An 18,754-nucleotide genomic window follows, 5' to 3' on the forward strand; every position below is an offset into this window, starting at 1 on the left:
AGGGAACGTTCTTTTCAGTGACAAATGTCCTTTCGTTGGCCATAATTCTTCGCTATAACCCATGTTTCCAAAAGGTTTTCGCTAAATAGAGTGGATTTAGGCGGCATGCAATTTTTTCGACTTTGAGAACTGAGTGTAAAGAGGCCATTTACTCCTTCTATCCTTCAATTCCTTCCCCTGGAATGAAAGCCTAGAGCATCTTATCTCTGTCTTACTACGATAAATCTTCTTTTCAAAGAGCAGACAGAGAAGGATCTCTAATCAATGTAATGTCCAAGCCCTTCTTCTCGAAGCAGCCTATTCTATCAAAGGCAAAGTTCACATATTAGGAGTTGAATTCCCTAGTGATGCACTTTCCTAAAGCAAGAGAAGAGAGCGTGCGCTGTTGATGACACATTGCATAAGTACATACTATACGGAATCACGAAAGCATAGTGAGAGCAAACTCCATTTAAGGAAGCAAGACCTATTATGCAACTATAAAGGTAGCTCCTGACCCTCGGGGAGAGCCTTATAAAAAAAAAAGAGAGATTTTTCTTTATAGCAAAGAGATAAGAAAGAACTTTAGCGCGTGCTAAGCCCTAGCTTTCAAAGACTATCCCTGCTCTCAGTCAGTGCGTAATGCCTGCTTTTTTTCGACAGTAGGCGATTTGTGCTAAATAGTTCAAGTAGCAATTCCTGTCAATGAGGGATGGAATTTCTTATTCTAGTAAGATCTTTCATCTCCGGCTATTGAGCCAAGTGGGACAGAAGGAACTCTTACTCTTAACGTTCTCGTTCTCCTAACCGGTGCTAGTGAAAGCAAATAACATAGTTAAAGAAGAAGAAGAGAATGCCCCGAGAGAAGAAGTCAGGGAATGAGCTGGTGCTATAGCCAGAATCGGTTGTGAAAGATTGTTAAAATCATCCGCAGCCAGTGCTTGAGAAGGAGAGTTTCTAATGTTAAGGGTCTTGGAGTACTTTGAGTAATAGAAGTCTTAGAATCTGCTTCTAGTCAAGGTAGTCGAAGACTTCTTGAGCCTTTGAGAAGAGGGGGATGATAAAGATAGGTTGGATAGATTCGGATTTGAAACTGCTCGTATCAGCTCAACCAGTAATGAGTGTCTTAAGGAACTCTATTACATTCCCTTCTTCCTCACAACTATCTCTTCTTGCAGCGCATATGCGCTATCGCATATGAGTTCTTTTTTCAATTCTATTCCTTCGCTTCGCCCATATTGAGTTCCGTTCCAGCAGGCAAGTTAAGGGTTTTCCTGCTTCTAATTAGCAATAAATGCTTTCTTTTCCACCTGTGCCTGGTGAATTACTAGCTTTCCCGGAAAGGGCCTATATAGGTATATATGCATATCTTTCCAGGTAAGGTCTTCCCCTCCAGCCAGTTCTTTTAATCTAAGCCAGCAGCTGGGGCTAGAACAAGGAAGTTTGAAAGCTTTTCCTTTTTTCTTCTTCTTTTTCTCCTTCTTCTTAGCTTCCCCCTTCTCCTTTTCCTGATGACAAAGCCTTTATGCATCTGTCATCCCTACATCCGGCGTTCTTCGATCACATAATTATGGTTTTCGCTATGAGATAAGGAAGACTAGCCACTGCTCAAAATAAAGAAAGACATTCCTGCAGAGAAAAAGGCAGTGCCAAGGTAAGGGCTGGGAATTTGGTTCCGCATATTGTATTCTCTTGACTTAAGAAGGTTGTTCGATTTAATTGGCTTAAATTTATACTCGAGCGGAGCACCCAGAAAGGCGCGCTGCAACTGGGAAATTTCGTCTTTTTCACCTTATGCGTGGAGCTAGAGGCATGCTTCCCCACTTGAAAATCGAGCTTCTAAAGGGAATCTATCATAATGTGGAACCAAGAAAGTTCGACTACTTTTGTCTGTACCTGATCAGGTGCATTTCACGCTTCTACGATTGAGTACGAAACTTATTCACCTGATCGTGTTTCCAATTACGCCCCTCAAGGCACTCATCACTCTTTGCTTTGGCTTTGAGCACGGCCATATTGACTTGTTTTGGAAATAGCAGCATCGGCTTGAGAATTCTCTTATTTCTTTTCGGACCCAACCTTAGAAAAGAAAAGAAGATCCTCTCATCTGCTTCCTTACCAACTGCCCATCTGGAAAACCGATATTCAAATTCCCAGCTCGGCTTACGTCAATCGATGATTGTTAGAACTATCTTCGCCCTGCTCAAGGCTATCTGCTCTACTCACATACCACCGACACAATCGTCAATTTCATCACTCAGAAAAAGAGTCCACTAGCAAGACAAGAGGCTAGGTCAGTTCAAGAAATAGAAGTGGAAGTTAAAAAATAACACTTCCTTTCCCTTTTCCTTAACCTTCAACTAAGCTTGAAGACATCATCTACTTTTATCCCCTATAGGATGGCAATCTAGTGTATGGTACTTTTAAGTATGAAATATCGTAAGAGAAGAAAAGTGATTTCACTATGAAATTAGACAACTAGGGATCAAAAAAGTACTCTAACCATCTTAGGAAAGTCAATCACCAGTCCCCTAGATCGCTATCAGTTCAGTGGCTCTCTCTCTTTCTATATGATATTTGAAGAGAGGATTATTTAAGAATCGAGTCTGTAATAGCTGCACCTGCCGATTCTTCTTCAATTGCTATTAGTTCTTTCTAGTTGTGGCCTAAACCTAAAGGAATTAACTGTCAACGAAAGCCCCAAACCATTCAACGGCATTAGCGGTCTAGGCTCTGCTCTGAGGGAAGCTTCATCTCACGAGCATGAGTCTAGGTTTACACTGAGAGCCTAACGCTAATAAGGGACTACTTCATTGAGACTGCTATAAAGATCAATCTAGCGCTTACTATAAGTCTAAGCACCTGTTGCATCTTGGTAGTCAGATAGAGACTAACTTGGAAAATTCCTTCACCTTCTTTCCAACACTTGTTACAACATAAGGAGACAGGGAACTGCACACGCGTGTCCCGGGGGGCTTCCAGGCCGAGAGGCTGACCGATTGTTTAGAAGAGAGGCATGAAGGCGCCAAATTGCCTGAAATATTCGCTAGTCTCCAAGAGAGAGGGCACCATAGCCCCTACTTTCAGGAGGTACAAGCGGATTTCCGAACCCTGCGTTCTTCAGGAGGTACGGAAATGCAACTCCGCAGGGAGTGGCAGGGCCGAGGATAATAACCTCCCTTCCGAAGAAGTTCTTTCTTTCATATATATAGAGAGATAGAATCCGTGTTATGATTTATGAGCTAATGTGCCATTTTTTCTTGCATTTTCTCGGGATTTTTAGATGCAATTGGAATATTAGAATACAAAACTCCCATGTCTTCCGTTGGTCAACAACCAACAAAAGGAAACTCTAGTTTTTCACTAAAAGTACAGGCTTGACGGAGTGAAGCTGTCTGGAGGGAATGGAAGAATTTAGAAAAAAAAAATGCCTCAATTGGATAAATTCACTTATTTTTCACAATTCTTCTGGTTATGCCTTTTCCTCTTTATTTTCTATATTCTAATATGCAATAATGGAGATGGAGTACTTGGGATCAGCATAATTCTAAAACTACGGAACCAACTGGTTTCACACCGGGAGAACAAGATCCAGAGCAAGGACCCCAAGAGTTTGGAGGATATCTTGAGAAAAGGTTTTAGCACCGGTGTATCCTATATGGACTCTACTTTATTCGAAGTATCCCAATGGTGTGAGGCCGTCGACTTATTGGGAAAAAGGAGGAAAAGAACTTTGATCTCGTGTTTCGGAGAAATAAGTGGCTCACGAGGAATGGAAAGAAACATATTCTATTTGATCTCGAAGTCCTCCTATAGCAATCCTGGATGGGGGATCACTTGTAGGAATGACATAATGCTAATCCATGTTCCACACGGCCAAGGAAGCATTTAAATATCATAGATAAATTCACTTATTTTTCACAATTCTTCTGGTCCCTCGACTTTCTATATCTATATTCTCTGGCTCAACAAACCTTTATTTCTATTATTTTACTAATAGAAGCCTTCGCCTCTTTTTGTTCCTTTTTCAATATCTTATTATGACCCTGTTTGTAATAAGATATTCTATTCTACTTTTGGGGAATCTGCTTCAACTAGTGGATTCCCTCTTTTTATTCATGATTCCACTGGGCCAGGGGGGGCTCGCTCCCTATGTTGTCCTGCCGATGAATCCGGGTGAACCTGCACCAGCACCTGCACCCGGGAGCCCGTCATCCCCCCGCTTCCAAATCCTCCACCGCTAATTCCCGATCCCGATATGGTTCGTCTGAGAGAGTTAGAGAATCGCCTCTCAATCAATTGAATTGGAAAAAATATCACCATGGAGGCGCAGAATAAGATCCTCGCATACCAAATGGGGATAGAAATGAGGGTTGAAGACGCTTTAGTTCAGGATGACATTTTACACCCTGCCACTATTTTTTCCCCACATACGGGGCTTTCTTTTCTATCCACGGGGGACTTTTCTCTCCGAAAATACCTATCAAAATTTGATTAACACTATCGACAACGATGGTATTCGCGAGTGTGCTCCATACAAGCGGGTTCTCCAAGCAATAAGGGAAAAGAATCTAGTCCTCTAAGGGGGGAGGGGGAGATTTGTATTTCTCATTCACAAATCCATCTTTGTTTATGCTGCTAACTCTCAGTTTGGTCCTACTTCTGGTTCATTTTGTTACTAAAAAGGGAGGAGGTCTTGCAGAGCCTAATGCTTGTTAATCCAATTTCCTGAAATCCCTACGGACATTGAGATTTTTGCCGAATCGGGGGGAACAGCGGAGGGGGGCCATAAAAAACATATACGAAGATACATATGGTCCCATGAGGCAAACAAATCAGGATATTGTTAATATTTCTGACATCAGCCGCGACCTTGCGTTGAAGGGACCAAACAGTGAGTTTTTCAAGGAAACTCTCAAAGGAAGTACAAGGAAAAAATGAAACGAGTTTCCTTTCCCAGGTAGTTTGTCGGTAAAACCAACGATTCTCTTCTCAAAGTAAGAGAGAGATCCTTTTCTAGTTAGACTTCTTTCTATCAATGCAATGAAAGAACCATCCCTTCCCTATTTCTTTGTCCTGTCAGATAGAAAGAAAATGTGACCCCAAAGAACCCTTCTTTACCGCTTTAGGGGATGGGGGTGAAGGGGGGTTTACATACAACCGAGGCAAAGTGGTTTATGATTGAATCTCAGAGGCATTCTTATCATTTGGTAGATCCAAGTCCATGGCCTATTTCGGGTTCACTTGGAGCTTTGGCAACCACCGTAGGAGGTGTGATGTACATGCACTCATTTCAAGGGGGTGCAAGACTTCACAGTTTGGGCCTCATATTTATCCTATATACCATGTTCGTATGGTGGCGCGATGTTCTACGTGAATCCACGTTGGAAGGACATCATACCAAAGTCGTACAATTAGGACTTCGATATGGTTTTATTCTGTTTATCGTGTCGGAGTTATGTTCTTTTTTGCTTTTTTTTGGGCTTCTTCTCATTCTTCTTTGGCACCTAGGTAGAGATTGGAGGTATTTGGCCCCCAAAAGGGATTGGGGTTTTAGATCCTTGGGAAATCCCTTTTCTTAATATCCCTATTCTCCATTCATCCGGAGCTACCGTAACTTGGGCTCATCATGCCATACTCTCGGGGAAGGAAAAACGAGCAGTTTATGCTTTAGTAGCTACCTTTTTTTCTGGCTCTAGTATTCACTGGATTTCAAGGAATGGAATATTATCAAGCACCTTTCACTATTTCGGATAGTATTTATGGTTCTACCTTTTTCTTAGCAACTGGCTTTCATGGTTTTCATGTGATTATAGGTACTCTTTTCTTGATCATATGTGGTATTCGCCAATATCTTGGTCATCTGACTAAAGAGCATCACGTTGGCTTTGAAGCAGCTGCATGGTACTGGCATTTTGTAGACGTGGTTCGGTTATTCCCATTTGTCTCTATCTATTGGTGGGGAGGTATATGAAGGAACGAAACGGTGGATTAAAAAATGAAAGCTCGAAGACAAAGAGAATCGGGCTTTTCCAAAGAATTACTGCTGCTTTCCCACTCCCTTTGATTATCATATACAAAAAAGTCTCTTCCACTTTCCTACCAAATCTCTTTTTATTCTGGCGCATAAATGAAGGGATCGAAGAGATTTTGGCAGATCATGTTCACCAAGAAATGACCCGAAATTTGATCTTGGTCTATTTGAGATTGTTCTTTTTAATCGTAATCAAAGTCTCTCGTTTCTTTTCCGAACAAATAGAAGAACCTAATGGATCGAACTCATCCTTGGCTGCTACGAAAGATATCGCTGGAGCAAAAGAATCTCTTGTGCCTAGAGCAGTTTCTGTGGTTCCTCTAGCGAAAGTGTCTACTGGTCCTGTAAAAGAACTGATATTCCTTCGAGTAGCCACTGTAGCTGGTGCTGGAGAAGCTATTGTGTCTATTGTAGCTGATGTTGCTAACGTTGCAGAACTTCTATCCTATTTAACGGAATCCTTTACTGCGGGAACTATCATACCAATGGACGATACCAGAGAAAGAAAAGGAAATAGGTCTAACAACGCTTCGTTCGCAAGACAGTTTGTCCACCCTATATCTTCCTAAGACCCGCCCTTTTTACTAGGGATCACCGGATCACATGCCCTAGCTAGATTCCTAACAGCTTCCCCTTTTTGCATAGGAAAGAATTGGGCTTCGATAGCACAACTGGTGCGCATAACTGATACCTGCCTCGGAGAAAGGGACCGAAATATTCTAAATTCTTTCCCCGAGGGGGCTAACTAGATAGATGGTGGGTCTAAGGAAGAGAAGAATATGAATTTTCATCCCCTTTCAGTTCCTTTCCTTATCCTTAGAACAGTAGGGTTTGAAGCTGGCAAAGTCAATCAATCCAGCAGTCAAAGGGGCAAGTGCAGTCACTCAACCAACGCCTTTCAAGCAATCTCTTAAGTAGGGGAAGGGCTCTTAGGCAGCAATAGAAAGAACTCTTACAACCTGTCGCAATCTTTACCTCTCCAAGACCTCTTCTTCTAAAACTATATATGTTTTATCTCCGCGGAGTTTTCAAGCCAATCTAGAAGTCTCTTTCCTTTAAAACCTTGTTGTTCCAATTCGAGTTAAGCTAGCATAATTTCTAGTCAAGCATGAGAGTAAGGGTAAGCCCTGTAAGCCAATATGGATGTCCTTCTTTCTCTTATCTTATAGAATAGGCTTTCCCCATATATTGTTTAGTGCGTGTGTATCTAGTACTAGTAGCAGGCCTAGTGGCTATCATCTTTCCTGCAGTCCTAAGCAAAGTGCCTTTCACGGGTAGTTTTTAGGCTTCAAGCCATTAAAGGAGGGGAAGTGGGTATAGAATTAGAATCAAGAGAAGGTGGTTTTTCCACTTCGTTCAGTTAAGTTAACAGGTCTAGCTTCAATCTATAAGCCTAATTGGCCTTGTCCCACGGGATTCACATGAATGTGAAACCGTTGCAACCGATCCTTCATACCAATCATCCGCCGCTCACAGTAATGGCACTAAGCCATGGGTTCTATGGATTCTGGAAAAAGACATAGCAAGAAGGTGTATAGGCCTCGAGGAGAGAACATGTTTAAGCAAAATAAGCCGCTATTAGGTCAATGTTGTTAGTAGTGTCACCGGTCAATCCCTGGGACACTCGCGAGTCCGTCCTTAAAAGCCCTAAAAATTGGGTCCATGAAGCCTTAGCTTAGATACTGAAATCTGTATTGTCCTTGAACCTAGACCATGGAAATCGGGTGTTAGCCCCATTCCATTAGTGAGATCCATAGCCTACGGGGATTTCCCAAGCCAGTCAAAGAAGAAGGTTGTCGAGCTGTAGTTCGATACCGTCTTTCAGATAGGTCCGAAGACAATCTATCTATCTTTCCTTCTTGACTCACAAAAACAGGGGATATGATATAACCGATATATTTTTTTATATTCCATACACCAGGGAAAGAGAAAGAGAAAAGAAATTTCGAGAAGAAGTTGAGAGAGGTTTTCAACTTCAGCCAAAGATAGTTGAAATTTCTGAAAGTATAGAGTTGTAGTGAGACTCGCCCTTTCCGATCAAAGCAAAGAGAAAAAAGATGAATTATCCGATGGAATTTAGAATTCGAATTCAATAGTTAAATAGTCTAATATGATAATATGAGAATTGCAACTCAAAATCCCGAGAAAACGCAAAATTAGTTTTTTTAGACTCTAGCTATAGCGGAGCACATATATGATAATAAGGACTTCCGAGTCAGAGAATGAAAGTGAAAGGAGACGTTCGAAAGCGAGAAGAAAAGAAGAAGTTTCATACTTCAATCGATTCTTTTTCTAATACCGTTGTCTGTTCTTTAAACTTCTGGTTCACTTTCATAGTTTAATATTCTCTTCCTCAAATTGCTACCAATTTTCTCGGTAAAACGGCATTTTTTATGAAACATTTGACTAATAAATTCTCATCTTAGAAGTTTTTATAATATATAATGTTTTCAGATAAATTTGTATATATCAACCTTTCATTCAGTTCGAAAGAACTAATTAAGGATTTAACTATTATGAAACTTCTTATTCTTATTTTACTTCGAAAGTCTTATGATTTTTATTATGAAATATCAATTGAAATAGTATTGTATAGAAAGATAATGAACCTCTCGCTGTCGCACCTCTACCCTTTTTCGCCCTTACGACTGCATGGGCTTAGCTTAAGACTGGCACTCTATAAGGAATTGATAGTCCGAGTAGCGAATTCAAGAATGATAGTCCGTCTGCCCTTCATCAAGCTTAGGTAGGCTCAAGCCACTTCCACTTTACCTAAAGTGTGATGTGAAGACAATTCTTTCAATAGGCCGAGGCTTCAGTCGACCATTAGCCAGGAGTGATCTCTTTTCGAACATAGGGGGCATGCCTCTTTCAGCCCTGTGTCAGCTTACAACGCAAATAGACAGGAAAGAGGCCGGGAGCTGAGCTACCTCTACGAATAAGGGAAAGCCCTACTCGCTTTGACTATTCCTACGAGCTTTAGTAGTTTGAACCTGATCTCTAAAAGCAGAGGGGAAGCCAGAAAAAGAAAAAGTGCAAACTATCTATGACTGGCCCGCGGGCGCTACTATATGTATAGAAAAGGATAGGAGAGAACCAGGACATCTCATTTCTTCTTTCAACCCTAAGAAACATTAAGGCGGAATGTCAGCAGAGTTAGGAAGGGATAGAAGAGAAATCGACTTTCTTTTGTCCCAGAAGCAAGTTCAGTGGTTGAAACCGATCGATGGGAACCTAAAAAGCTGTCTGAGGCAGGAGTCTAACCAGTACAGACTGAAATGAAAGCTTCCCTTCGCCTAATATGAGACCAAAATATGATAATTACCGAATTCATGTGGTATCAATTCAGAGCTTTCAATCGACTATTTATCGATAGGATAGTATGGATAAGTAAGAGTGCTCTCTGTTAGTAAGTTTAGTCACCTATACATTTCTTTATCAAAGAGTGATGACCACTCCAATTAATAGGAGATGCTTAGTCGGGTCAAGGGCAAAACGTACCCTCCCCCTCCACAGCACTGCCGACGAAAAGAAGGCTTCCTGTGCATGGTCTAATCTCAGCATTGATCCATAAGCAGCAAGCTCATAAGTTAGAGCTAAGAAAGCTGACTGAATCGGTTTCGAATGAGACTTAGGATACACCGCATCTTTAGGGATCCTTACATTAGGCACTGCCTTCCAGGTTGGCTCCCAAAATATTCCTTGAACGAGGGGAATCTGGGAGAAAAAAGGTCAATAACGATTAATGAGACCTCGTCCAAAATCTTGAAACTCTGAACATAAGCTCATAACGGAATCAATGTCCTTTGGCAATTGCACTATGCTGTCAAAGGGCAAGGGCTTAGCCAACTGAATGACCTTCGCCAATGAAAACCATGACGAGTAGAACTGCACTAATTGATCCGCCTTCTCATTCTTCTAATATATCATTCTTCTATGGAAGGATAGAATAATCGTTGGGTGCCCTGAACGGGTGAGAGATCCTGGAAAAGGGAGTCTTCTGGTTGCTGGATCTCCGGCATAAGCTTTCTGCAGCGCAGAGGCACACTGCTTTAGATAAAGATCCTTTAATAAAAATACACTTATTTCCCCCTTAACCAGTATACCTTCTTGGATAGAAGGAATGCAGCGATGCATCTCTTCTTGGTGTAATCGTCGAAGGCCAAAAGCGTGGCCACATTTAAGACCGCGATAATGGTCTTGGGACCTTCAAAGATCCCACGCCATGAAGTCGACACGGAGCGCAGTAATACTTGAAAGAACTAGTGAGTCGTGGTGTTTTTTTTTTATACATTCACAGCCTGACATCCGCCATGTTGCCGGCTGGGCGACTCGGAAGTGACTCCCCTCCGAAGTCCATATCCCAGATCAAAGACTATTGCGCTAAGCCAATGTCGACAACAACTCTCCTAATTTATGGGGAACTTGTCCCACCATGGGGGGGCGTCTCGGTGACTAACCCGAGATATCGATGCTACCGTTAACAAAGGACATCGACCAGGGTTGACCTGTACACATCGCTTTCCCAACCGGGCAGGTTGCCTTTGGAGCACCTTAACCTACTCACTCTAACTTTACGACGTTTTCGCTCAGGTGCGCATACAGTCTTATGGACTACACCCATACAGAGGATTCGAGAGAGGAGCGATAAAACCCAAAGTGCTCCAGCCGGAACCATGTTTCAGCCATAGCACTCTACAGTAGATTAAAAATATTATCTAAGCACTGAGTTGATCGAGACCAAAGTCTACAGGACACCACATCGAACGTAACTCGCACTGCGCTAACGCCCTTATTAGAGTAAAGGCGAGACGCTCATTCCTTTGCTTGTTTGGCCGAGTCGAGCTGGAGGTTTCTTGGTCCTACGCAGTTTTGAATTCAAAGGCAAAAGAGAATAAAAGATTTTTTACACCCCGTTTGCTGCTCAAACCGTAGCAGGAAATGCTATTCGTACAGTAGTGAAAGCAGGGTACGCTAGAGGCGAAAGTCGTGATAAAAGGTCCTGGTCTCGAAAGAGATGCAGCATGACGAGCCAGAAATGGTATACTATAAAAGAAAGTTTCGTACATGACGTAACCCCTATGCTCATTGGGAGGAGGGGTAATTTGTTATCTCGGCATCGCGAAAAGCCCCAAAAAGCCATATCGCGCGCTTCGGTCCGAAGGAATTGGTATTCTTAAGAAAGCTCATCGTACCTGCCAGTACGGTATGGATAAAGTCCACCTCACTTAGGATATTTGTCAGGAGATGGGAAATCGTCCGGCGATTGCATTTATAAAGTAGGTTCAGTAGAGCTCTGCTTGTCAGCAATTCTTACTACTTCCACCTGGACCTTCAAGTCAGCAAAGCCTAGCTCGAAGTTGAATCTGCCCGAATAGCACCTGCCCAACAAGGACTTCGATGAGAAAGAGCCGTGGAAACTCAAGAACAAGGTAAGACAGAGTGGTACCAAGTTCGGAAAGAGACCCGGGAAATATACGCTGTCCAACGCACATAGGTAGGAAGGGACGCCTTAGGCTCGGCCCATCACAAGCTCGTAAGCTTCACATGGCGATTCTTCTGCTATTAGGCTAGCTAGATCTGCATCGCATTCTCAGGTCTTTAACCCGGATTTCCTGTCGTAAGTCGAGAAGAAGGGTCTATTCCTGCATCCTTTGCAGCCTATTTTGACTTTGAAAGGAATTTGATCTTGCTTTTAGGTCGAGAAGTCAGGCAAGGAGGGCTACTGTGATCCAGTAGTTATGATGAGAAAGCAGAAGGCAAGGGCGGAAGCTGGACCGGGTTCCCAGTAAATGTACATACCGTTTGGAGCAATCAAAGTTTCACTGCCACTTTTGAACAACAAGCTAATCTAGATTCCATTTCGAGTTAAGATCGCCTTGAAGGCGAAGATATTGGCTCGGTATGTTTCTGATGCCATTGAGTGGCTTGTGATAGAAAGGAGTGAAAAAAGGCTTAACGTACTTTTGAATCTGAAATAATCCATCGAATAAGTCAAAACTAAGAGGTTGGCTTGGTCTTCATTGTCAAGATTCAGTCTGTTCAATACTTTAGTGTTCAATAAAGCGTACACCACGTGTTTTTCTACATATCTTCGTTTCTTTGGGTTGGTGGTCTTTGTTACCAAGGAGCGGCTTTGCCCCCTAACTTTCTTCTTCATCCATAACTCTTTTCTCTAAAAGCTCTAACTCTCCAGACTTCATTCAATCTAAGATTCCATAGAATCTGACCGTAGCTCCAAAGTTGGTCGCAGGAGGCCAAGATGTGGATATATCCCATAGTTCCCACCAAGACATTTGAAGCTAACCTCATCTTTGCAAACAAAACTTTCTTTCTTTCGAAGCGCCGTAGTCTCTTCTTTTCTATTCCAACCTATGCTCCTCCAACTCATTGCTGGTAAACAATTAATGGCCGAAGGCTCCCTAGAAAGCGAGTACGATCGGCTTAATTACGGTGATGCCATCCAACCATTGGCGAAAGAAGTCCCTCGTATGCCTGGCAAGAGGAGATCTCTACATTTCGGGAATAGGAGATGTGGCATTGATAGTTCCATCTAGGGATTTAAATAGCGGTCGTAGTCATGTTTTCGATCGCGTAGCATTTGTCGCATTTTTGGATATAACGGAGATAATTGCGATCACTGCGGCCATCACGGTCATGAATTTTTTTTTTTTTTTGCATAATTTATTATAAAATTTAATAATTATAATTATAATTATAAAAATTCGTATTCAATGATTTTAAAAATAATTTATGACACTCTATGTTTTTTATTTTCTAAAAAAATTATTCACAATTTTATTTAGATTATAAAAAGCATTCATATTTGGTTTATCCATAAAATTTTTCTTAGCCAAGTTCATATTTAATATTAATTCTAAACAAATCAAATATTAACAAAACATAATATGTTAAATACCAAGCATTTAATTTAATAAAATTACAAACTTAAAAATATAATAAATTCAAATTCCTTCAACTACAATTATTGATACATATTTCAAATTTACCACATGGTAGAATGACGAGGAGGATCAGATTCTCTATCTTCACTTTAAGAGCCAAGTTGACTCCATCTCCATCCCTGAGACCTTTGTTCTTAATACATTTGAGGTGGAGGATATATTTGAGGATGATACATTTGTGGTGGAGGGTACATTTGAGGTGGAGGATATATTTGAGGAGGTGGAGGATATATTTGAGGTGGTGGAGGATACATTTGAGGTGGATAATAACTATATGGAGGTGGATAACCATGAAGAGGTTGAAAATTATATTGTTCTGGTGGATAGTAATGTCTTTGAGTACTAGCAGATGATTCACTATACTCAAAGTTACTAGAATTTGGTCTCTCACCTGAAGATGAAGAACTTCTAGAAATTTCATAGTGGTGCTTTTTCGTTTTTCCTTTTGATCGAGCTGTACGTGCACTTTGACCCTCACTAGATTCAGCAAATAGATTTCTTCCGTATTCTGCCATATTAATAAAAAGTCCACCAGTAGCAGCAAGCCCAAATTCTCTTCCAAGTGGGTTGTAAGGTCGATTTGCATCCATATTATCACCAAAATTCGTACCATCACCATCACCATCTGGACTTAAACCACCACCATCATCACTCTAACTTGGTGTTGGACTTGAACTTGAATGAGACACATTCCTTTATTGAGATTGACATGATCGTTCAACATTCATTTCATTATCAGAATTATCTGCAGGCAACCAATCAGAGTTTTGACCATCTAATAGAGGATTTTCTTTCTCTTGCAGCCATTCTGTTAATGGATCATCATCTTCAAAAATATGGTCAAGGCTAATAGGATTAAAACTATTATTTATTTCATCAATGGTCATTCTTTTCTGATGTCTCATCCTTAACCTCATGTTATAATAGGTATATACAAGTTTTTGGAGTCTTTCAAACTTCAATATATTTCTTGCTTTGGTGTGAATATAGTTAAATGTGCTCCAATTACGTTCACAATTTGATGCAGATGTTGTTTGACTAAGCACTTTGCTTGCTAGTTTTTGTAATTCAGGAACACAAGTGCCATATATCATCTACCACTCAGCTGTATAAAATTATTTAAATTAAATTTCAATGGGCTATACAATTAAATAATATAAATAAATTATAATTATTTAACTTACTATTTACCTGGATTCATTTGCTTCCAAGCTCTTTGTACTTGTGGACTATCAAATGTTTCATGCTTGTCTCGAAATAATAACAACTACATCGATTGAAAATACAATAATAAATGAATAAATAAAAAATAATTTAATTTTTAATACATAAAACAAATGTTAAAGTTATAAAATAGTATTAAATACTAACCTGATTAATCATTCTGATTTGAGTATCTATCGAAGCTTCTAATCTTTCAATAACTGCTTTTATACCTTCTAATGTTTCCTTAAATACATTTGTAGAATGTTACACTCCAAATTGAAAATTATGGATTTAGATAGTAACCTAAACATAATTTATAACAATATTATATTAAAGTAATAAAAAATAAATATATAAGCAATTTAAGTATAAAAAATAATCATATTTTTTAAATACCATCTATATTCTTGGTTTACTTACCAGCTGAATGCAAGTCAGAGTGCATGAAACTCCATCTATTGTCAATAATCTTTTCATATTCAACAGAATAATGAAAAGTTTGTTGAATTACTTGTTTAGCTCTATCCACAGCCTCGTAAATAAAGCCCATTGTTGGTTTTTCATCACCATCCACAAGGCGCAAGACTTTTACCAAAGGCTTATAAACTTTTATTATATCGCCTGCTTTTTTCCAAAAATCTTTTCCCAAAATGATTTTTTTGACTTCATAAGCAGGTCCTAATTTTTGTTGTCCCCATTTTGAATCTTTAAATTCCTATATATTCATCAATAAATTTTTAGAGTAATATATTTTAAATTAATATTTTAAAATAATAATATCATAAAAAGATGCTAGATTTAAATAGTTGTACTAATTACTAAATACTAACCTTTGAATTGAACATCTCTCTCAAACTTTGCTTTTGCCTCATTATTTCTTCTAATTGTATGAAATGAGTGGCAAATTGGGTAAGAGCAGGACGAAGTATTTGCTTCCCTTGTGTATATTTCTTTATCAAATTAACAGTCTAAATGTGATTGTATATAAAACAAGTCACTTTTTTTGCATCATCCAAAACCTTTGCCATATTTTTTTTTCTTCCAATATCTTCAAGGCACAAGTCCAAATAATGAGCTGAACATGCTGTCCAATACAAATGTTTTCTCTTCTCCATTAGTCTTTTTTCTACGGCCTTAAGTGCTGCCTCGTTATTAGTGACTATTTGAACAATGTATTTTTTTCCAATTTCTTCCACAACTTCATCTAATAATCTGTAGTAAAAGTTTGTATCTCTACTACGAACACTTGAGATATCTACAGATTTTTAAAAAATAGTCCTTTTGCTACAGTAAACAAGAAAATTAATGATATGCATTTGATTCAAACTATTGGTCCAACCATCACACATCAAAGTGACACCCAATTCATTCCAATAAGCTTTTAATCCATTAACCCATTCATGAACTTATTGATACTCAGACTCTAAATACACATCTAAGACCTCATAAGGTGTTGAAAGTCTTACATGTTGGCCAACTTCTGCTGCCACAGAAATCAAATTATGTAACCATGAGGAATTTGCTAATTGAAAAGGAAGTTGATCATATATCAAAATTTTTTATACTGATTCACCCATTTTTCTTCTTAATGTCTTTAGAAATGAATCACTTACTTTTGGTTATCTTGAACTTTTACTTCTAACCAATTCAGAAACAGCTCCCCTTAATGAAAATTCAGACTCATTTGGAGTTGATTTCCTTATTCTTTCTTCAAAATATTCAGCAACTAAACCATGAGAGATTCGTCCTTCTTCATATATGTTACTCCAACCACTAGTTCTTTGTCTGAATTCTTGTCTTCTGTGCCACTCATGTTGTGATTGGATACTATATCGCATGGCTTGTCTAGTAGTAATGTCTTCATCAATAAATCCTTCATAATCATCTTTCCCTTTTAATTGTGATAAAAATTCATTTTTTCTCCTTTTGTTGTCAGTTTTTTTTTATTTGCTTTCTTGAAGGAGTTTCATCATACTTTCTCTTACTATACCTATTAATAATATAGTTAAAAAAAGAGAAAATTAGTTGCACATGCTTATGTAATTTTATAATTTTTATTAAGAAATTAACAATAATATTTTCAAAGAAATTAAAAAAACATAACATACCAGTAACGTTGGGGCATGGTGCAACATTGCCAGTTTTATGAGCAATGTGTTCTTTGAAACGTGTTATTCCTCCTTTTACAACTTTACCACAAAGTTTACATGAAACATTTCCTCTTGTATTTGGCACAGATGTTCCAAAATACCAACCTATATCATCACTTGGCGTGCCCTCTACTCCTTTACTCGAGAACTCTTCACGTGGTGGCATACTTACTATTTTGTATAAAAAAAATAAACTTATATTTAAAAATATTAATATTACTTATTACATTATTAAAAATTGATTTTACGCTAAATTTTTTAATTTTTAGTTTTTAATCTTAAGAATATTATTAAATAACTTAATCTTTTTTATGCACTAATTGATATTAATTTTTTTATTTCAAATAACTTCAAATAATTATATAATAAATACAATCTTCAATAATTACACAAAAATAATAAGAATTAATCTAATATCAAAAGAATTGACAACAATATAAATATCAAAACAACAAAAAAATTATTAAATTTCATATACAAAATTATAAATTAATATCTAACACAATCAAAATATAATATTTAATTTTAATTAATTTTTGTCTAACTTATATATAAAATTTATCAATAATTTTCATCTACAATCTCTATGTATATCATATTAAATTATTAATCTCTTATTTTTTTTAATTATAAATCTTTAATCCCTCTAATTAGATTTTATCTAAAAAAAATTTCAAAAATTAAAAGTTTTCAAACTTATATTTTAATAAAATTTTCAAACCTATATTTTTTATTTTTTAGTTTTTAATCTTAATAAGAGTAATAGATCATAAAATGCTAAATTTATTAAGTAAATTAATTTTTTTGATACACTAATTGATATAAAATTTTTTTATGACAAACAACTTTTAATAATTATATAATAAACACAATCTTCAATAATTACACAAAAATAACAAGAATTAATATAATATCAAAAGAATTGACAATAATATAAATATCAAAACAACAAAAAAAATTAAAATTCATATATAAAATTATAAATTAATATATAACACAATAAAAATATAATATTTAATTTTAATTATTTTTCATCTAACTTATATAAAAAAATTTATCAAAATTTTTCATTTAAAATATCTATATATTATATTAAATTATTAATTTTTTTTAATTATAAATTTTCAAAGCCACTAATTAAATTTTATCTAAAAAATTTTCAAAAATTAACTATAAAATTAAATAAAAAAAATTCAATCCCACCTTCCAAACACCCTACCACACCCAATCCCTCCCCACCCCCATCAATCCCTCTCCACCTTCCCCCCAACATCCCACCACACCCAATCCCTCCCCACCTTCCCCCCAACGCCCCACCACACTCAATCCTCCCCACCCCATCCAATCTCTCCCCACGTGCCTAATATATCAAATTTGTTTAATTCTTTCTAGCAAACGGAGACCCTTTTAGAAACGTTACCTTCTTCTGTTCATCTTCTTCTTCGTCTTGCGTCTTGCCTTCTTTGGCCTTTCAGAAAATTTTTCTTATTTCTTTTTTTTTTCATCTCTCATTTTCTCTCACATCCCTTTATCACTATCACTTGCTGACTTGCCTAGTATCTACAGATATCTCGTTCGTCTTTCAAACTCTCACAAGACACAACAGATCATTTTACAAAAATTTTACAAAAAAAAAAAAGGTAATTTAACTTTCTTTTCTTACCTTATTTGATCTCGAATGTTGATTGAAAACTTGAGGTTGATTTGAATTTGAATGCCGAAAATGCCGATTGAATGGTTGAAAGTTAAAACTTGAAATAATTGATCTGTTTTCTAGCTCGTTTTAAAATTTATTTTGATGATAAAGATTTGAGATTGTGAGCTTTATTTTTTGGTTTGGCTTTTACTTTTACTTTTGTAGGTTTGTTGTTTTATTCTGCAGGCTTAAAATTTTGTTTTTTTGTTAGAACTATTAGATCCATAAGTAGAAAAATGGAATAACGACAATAACAGTCCGTTATTGTCGCTATTGCCCGTTACGCCATTATTTTGCGGCCGTTACTCTCCATTTTTGCTGTGAATGAATTTTTCAACCGTTTTTTATCTATTAACGGTGGCGGAGGACAGTGCTACCGTAATTTTGCTGCCGCTATTCCGCTATCAAACTGTTATTTGAATCCCTGGTTCCATCCTCACCCGGCCTAGCATCACAGTAGGAACAGCTCTGTCCGAGGGGCAATGGTCTCTTTTTTGCTCTGAATTGGCTCTTTGCCGGTGAAGAACATGAATTCGGTAATTCGAACATTGCATTGGGCCCCATAAGCGGCTAATACACGAATCTTTGGTGAAGGGGCAGGGAAGTAGTTCTCCATACGTAATTTCTGAACTTACTCTTGATGCTACGGTGTCGTTCCATCAGCCACCACTACTTGATGAGCAAGAGCCTTACTCAAATAGGGGGCGGTGCTTTGTCAGCTTTG

The 18,754-nt window shown here is 38.0% G+C and overlaps 2 protein-coding genes across 2 annotated transcripts; both read left to right on the top strand.

The window, feature by feature from the left end:
- The first annotated feature begins 3,406 nt into the window (after nucleotides 1-3,406).
- LOC111315790 (Plant mitochondrial ATPase, F0 complex, subunit 8 protein) lies at nucleotides 3,407-4,254 on the top strand. The gene has a single exon (XM_089749658.1). It carries the CDS (start codon nucleotides 3,407-3,409, stop codon nucleotides 3,869-3,871), a length of 465 nt encoding a protein of 154 aa, XP_089605784.1. The 3' UTR covers nucleotides 3,872-4,254.
- Nucleotides 4,255-4,402: 148 nt separating this feature from the next.
- Nucleotides 4,403-6,188, top strand: LOC111315789 (Cytochrome c oxidase, subunit III). The gene is given in 4 exon segments (XM_022917803.2): nucleotides 4,403-5,433; nucleotides 5,436-5,486; nucleotides 5,489-5,661; nucleotides 5,663-6,188. Coding segments are annotated over 4 exon segments (837 nt in total). The 5' UTR covers nucleotides 4,403-5,111; the 3' UTR covers nucleotides 5,954-6,188.
- The last annotated feature ends 12,566 nt before the right edge of the window (nucleotides 6,189-18,754 follow it).

This window comes from Durio zibethinus, chromosome 20, assembly GCF_047325235.1.
Source record: "Durio zibethinus cultivar Kanyao isolate XHJ-2024 chromosome 20, ASM4732523v1, whole genome shotgun sequence".
In the NCBI taxonomy this organism is placed as follows: Eukaryota; Viridiplantae; Streptophyta; class Magnoliopsida; order Malvales; family Malvaceae; genus Durio; species Durio zibethinus.

Coding starts and splice junctions, on each gene's coding strand:
- LOC111315790 (XM_089749658.1), top strand. CDS start 3,407: ATGCCTCAATTGGATAAATTCACTTATTTTTCACAATTCTTCTGGTTA.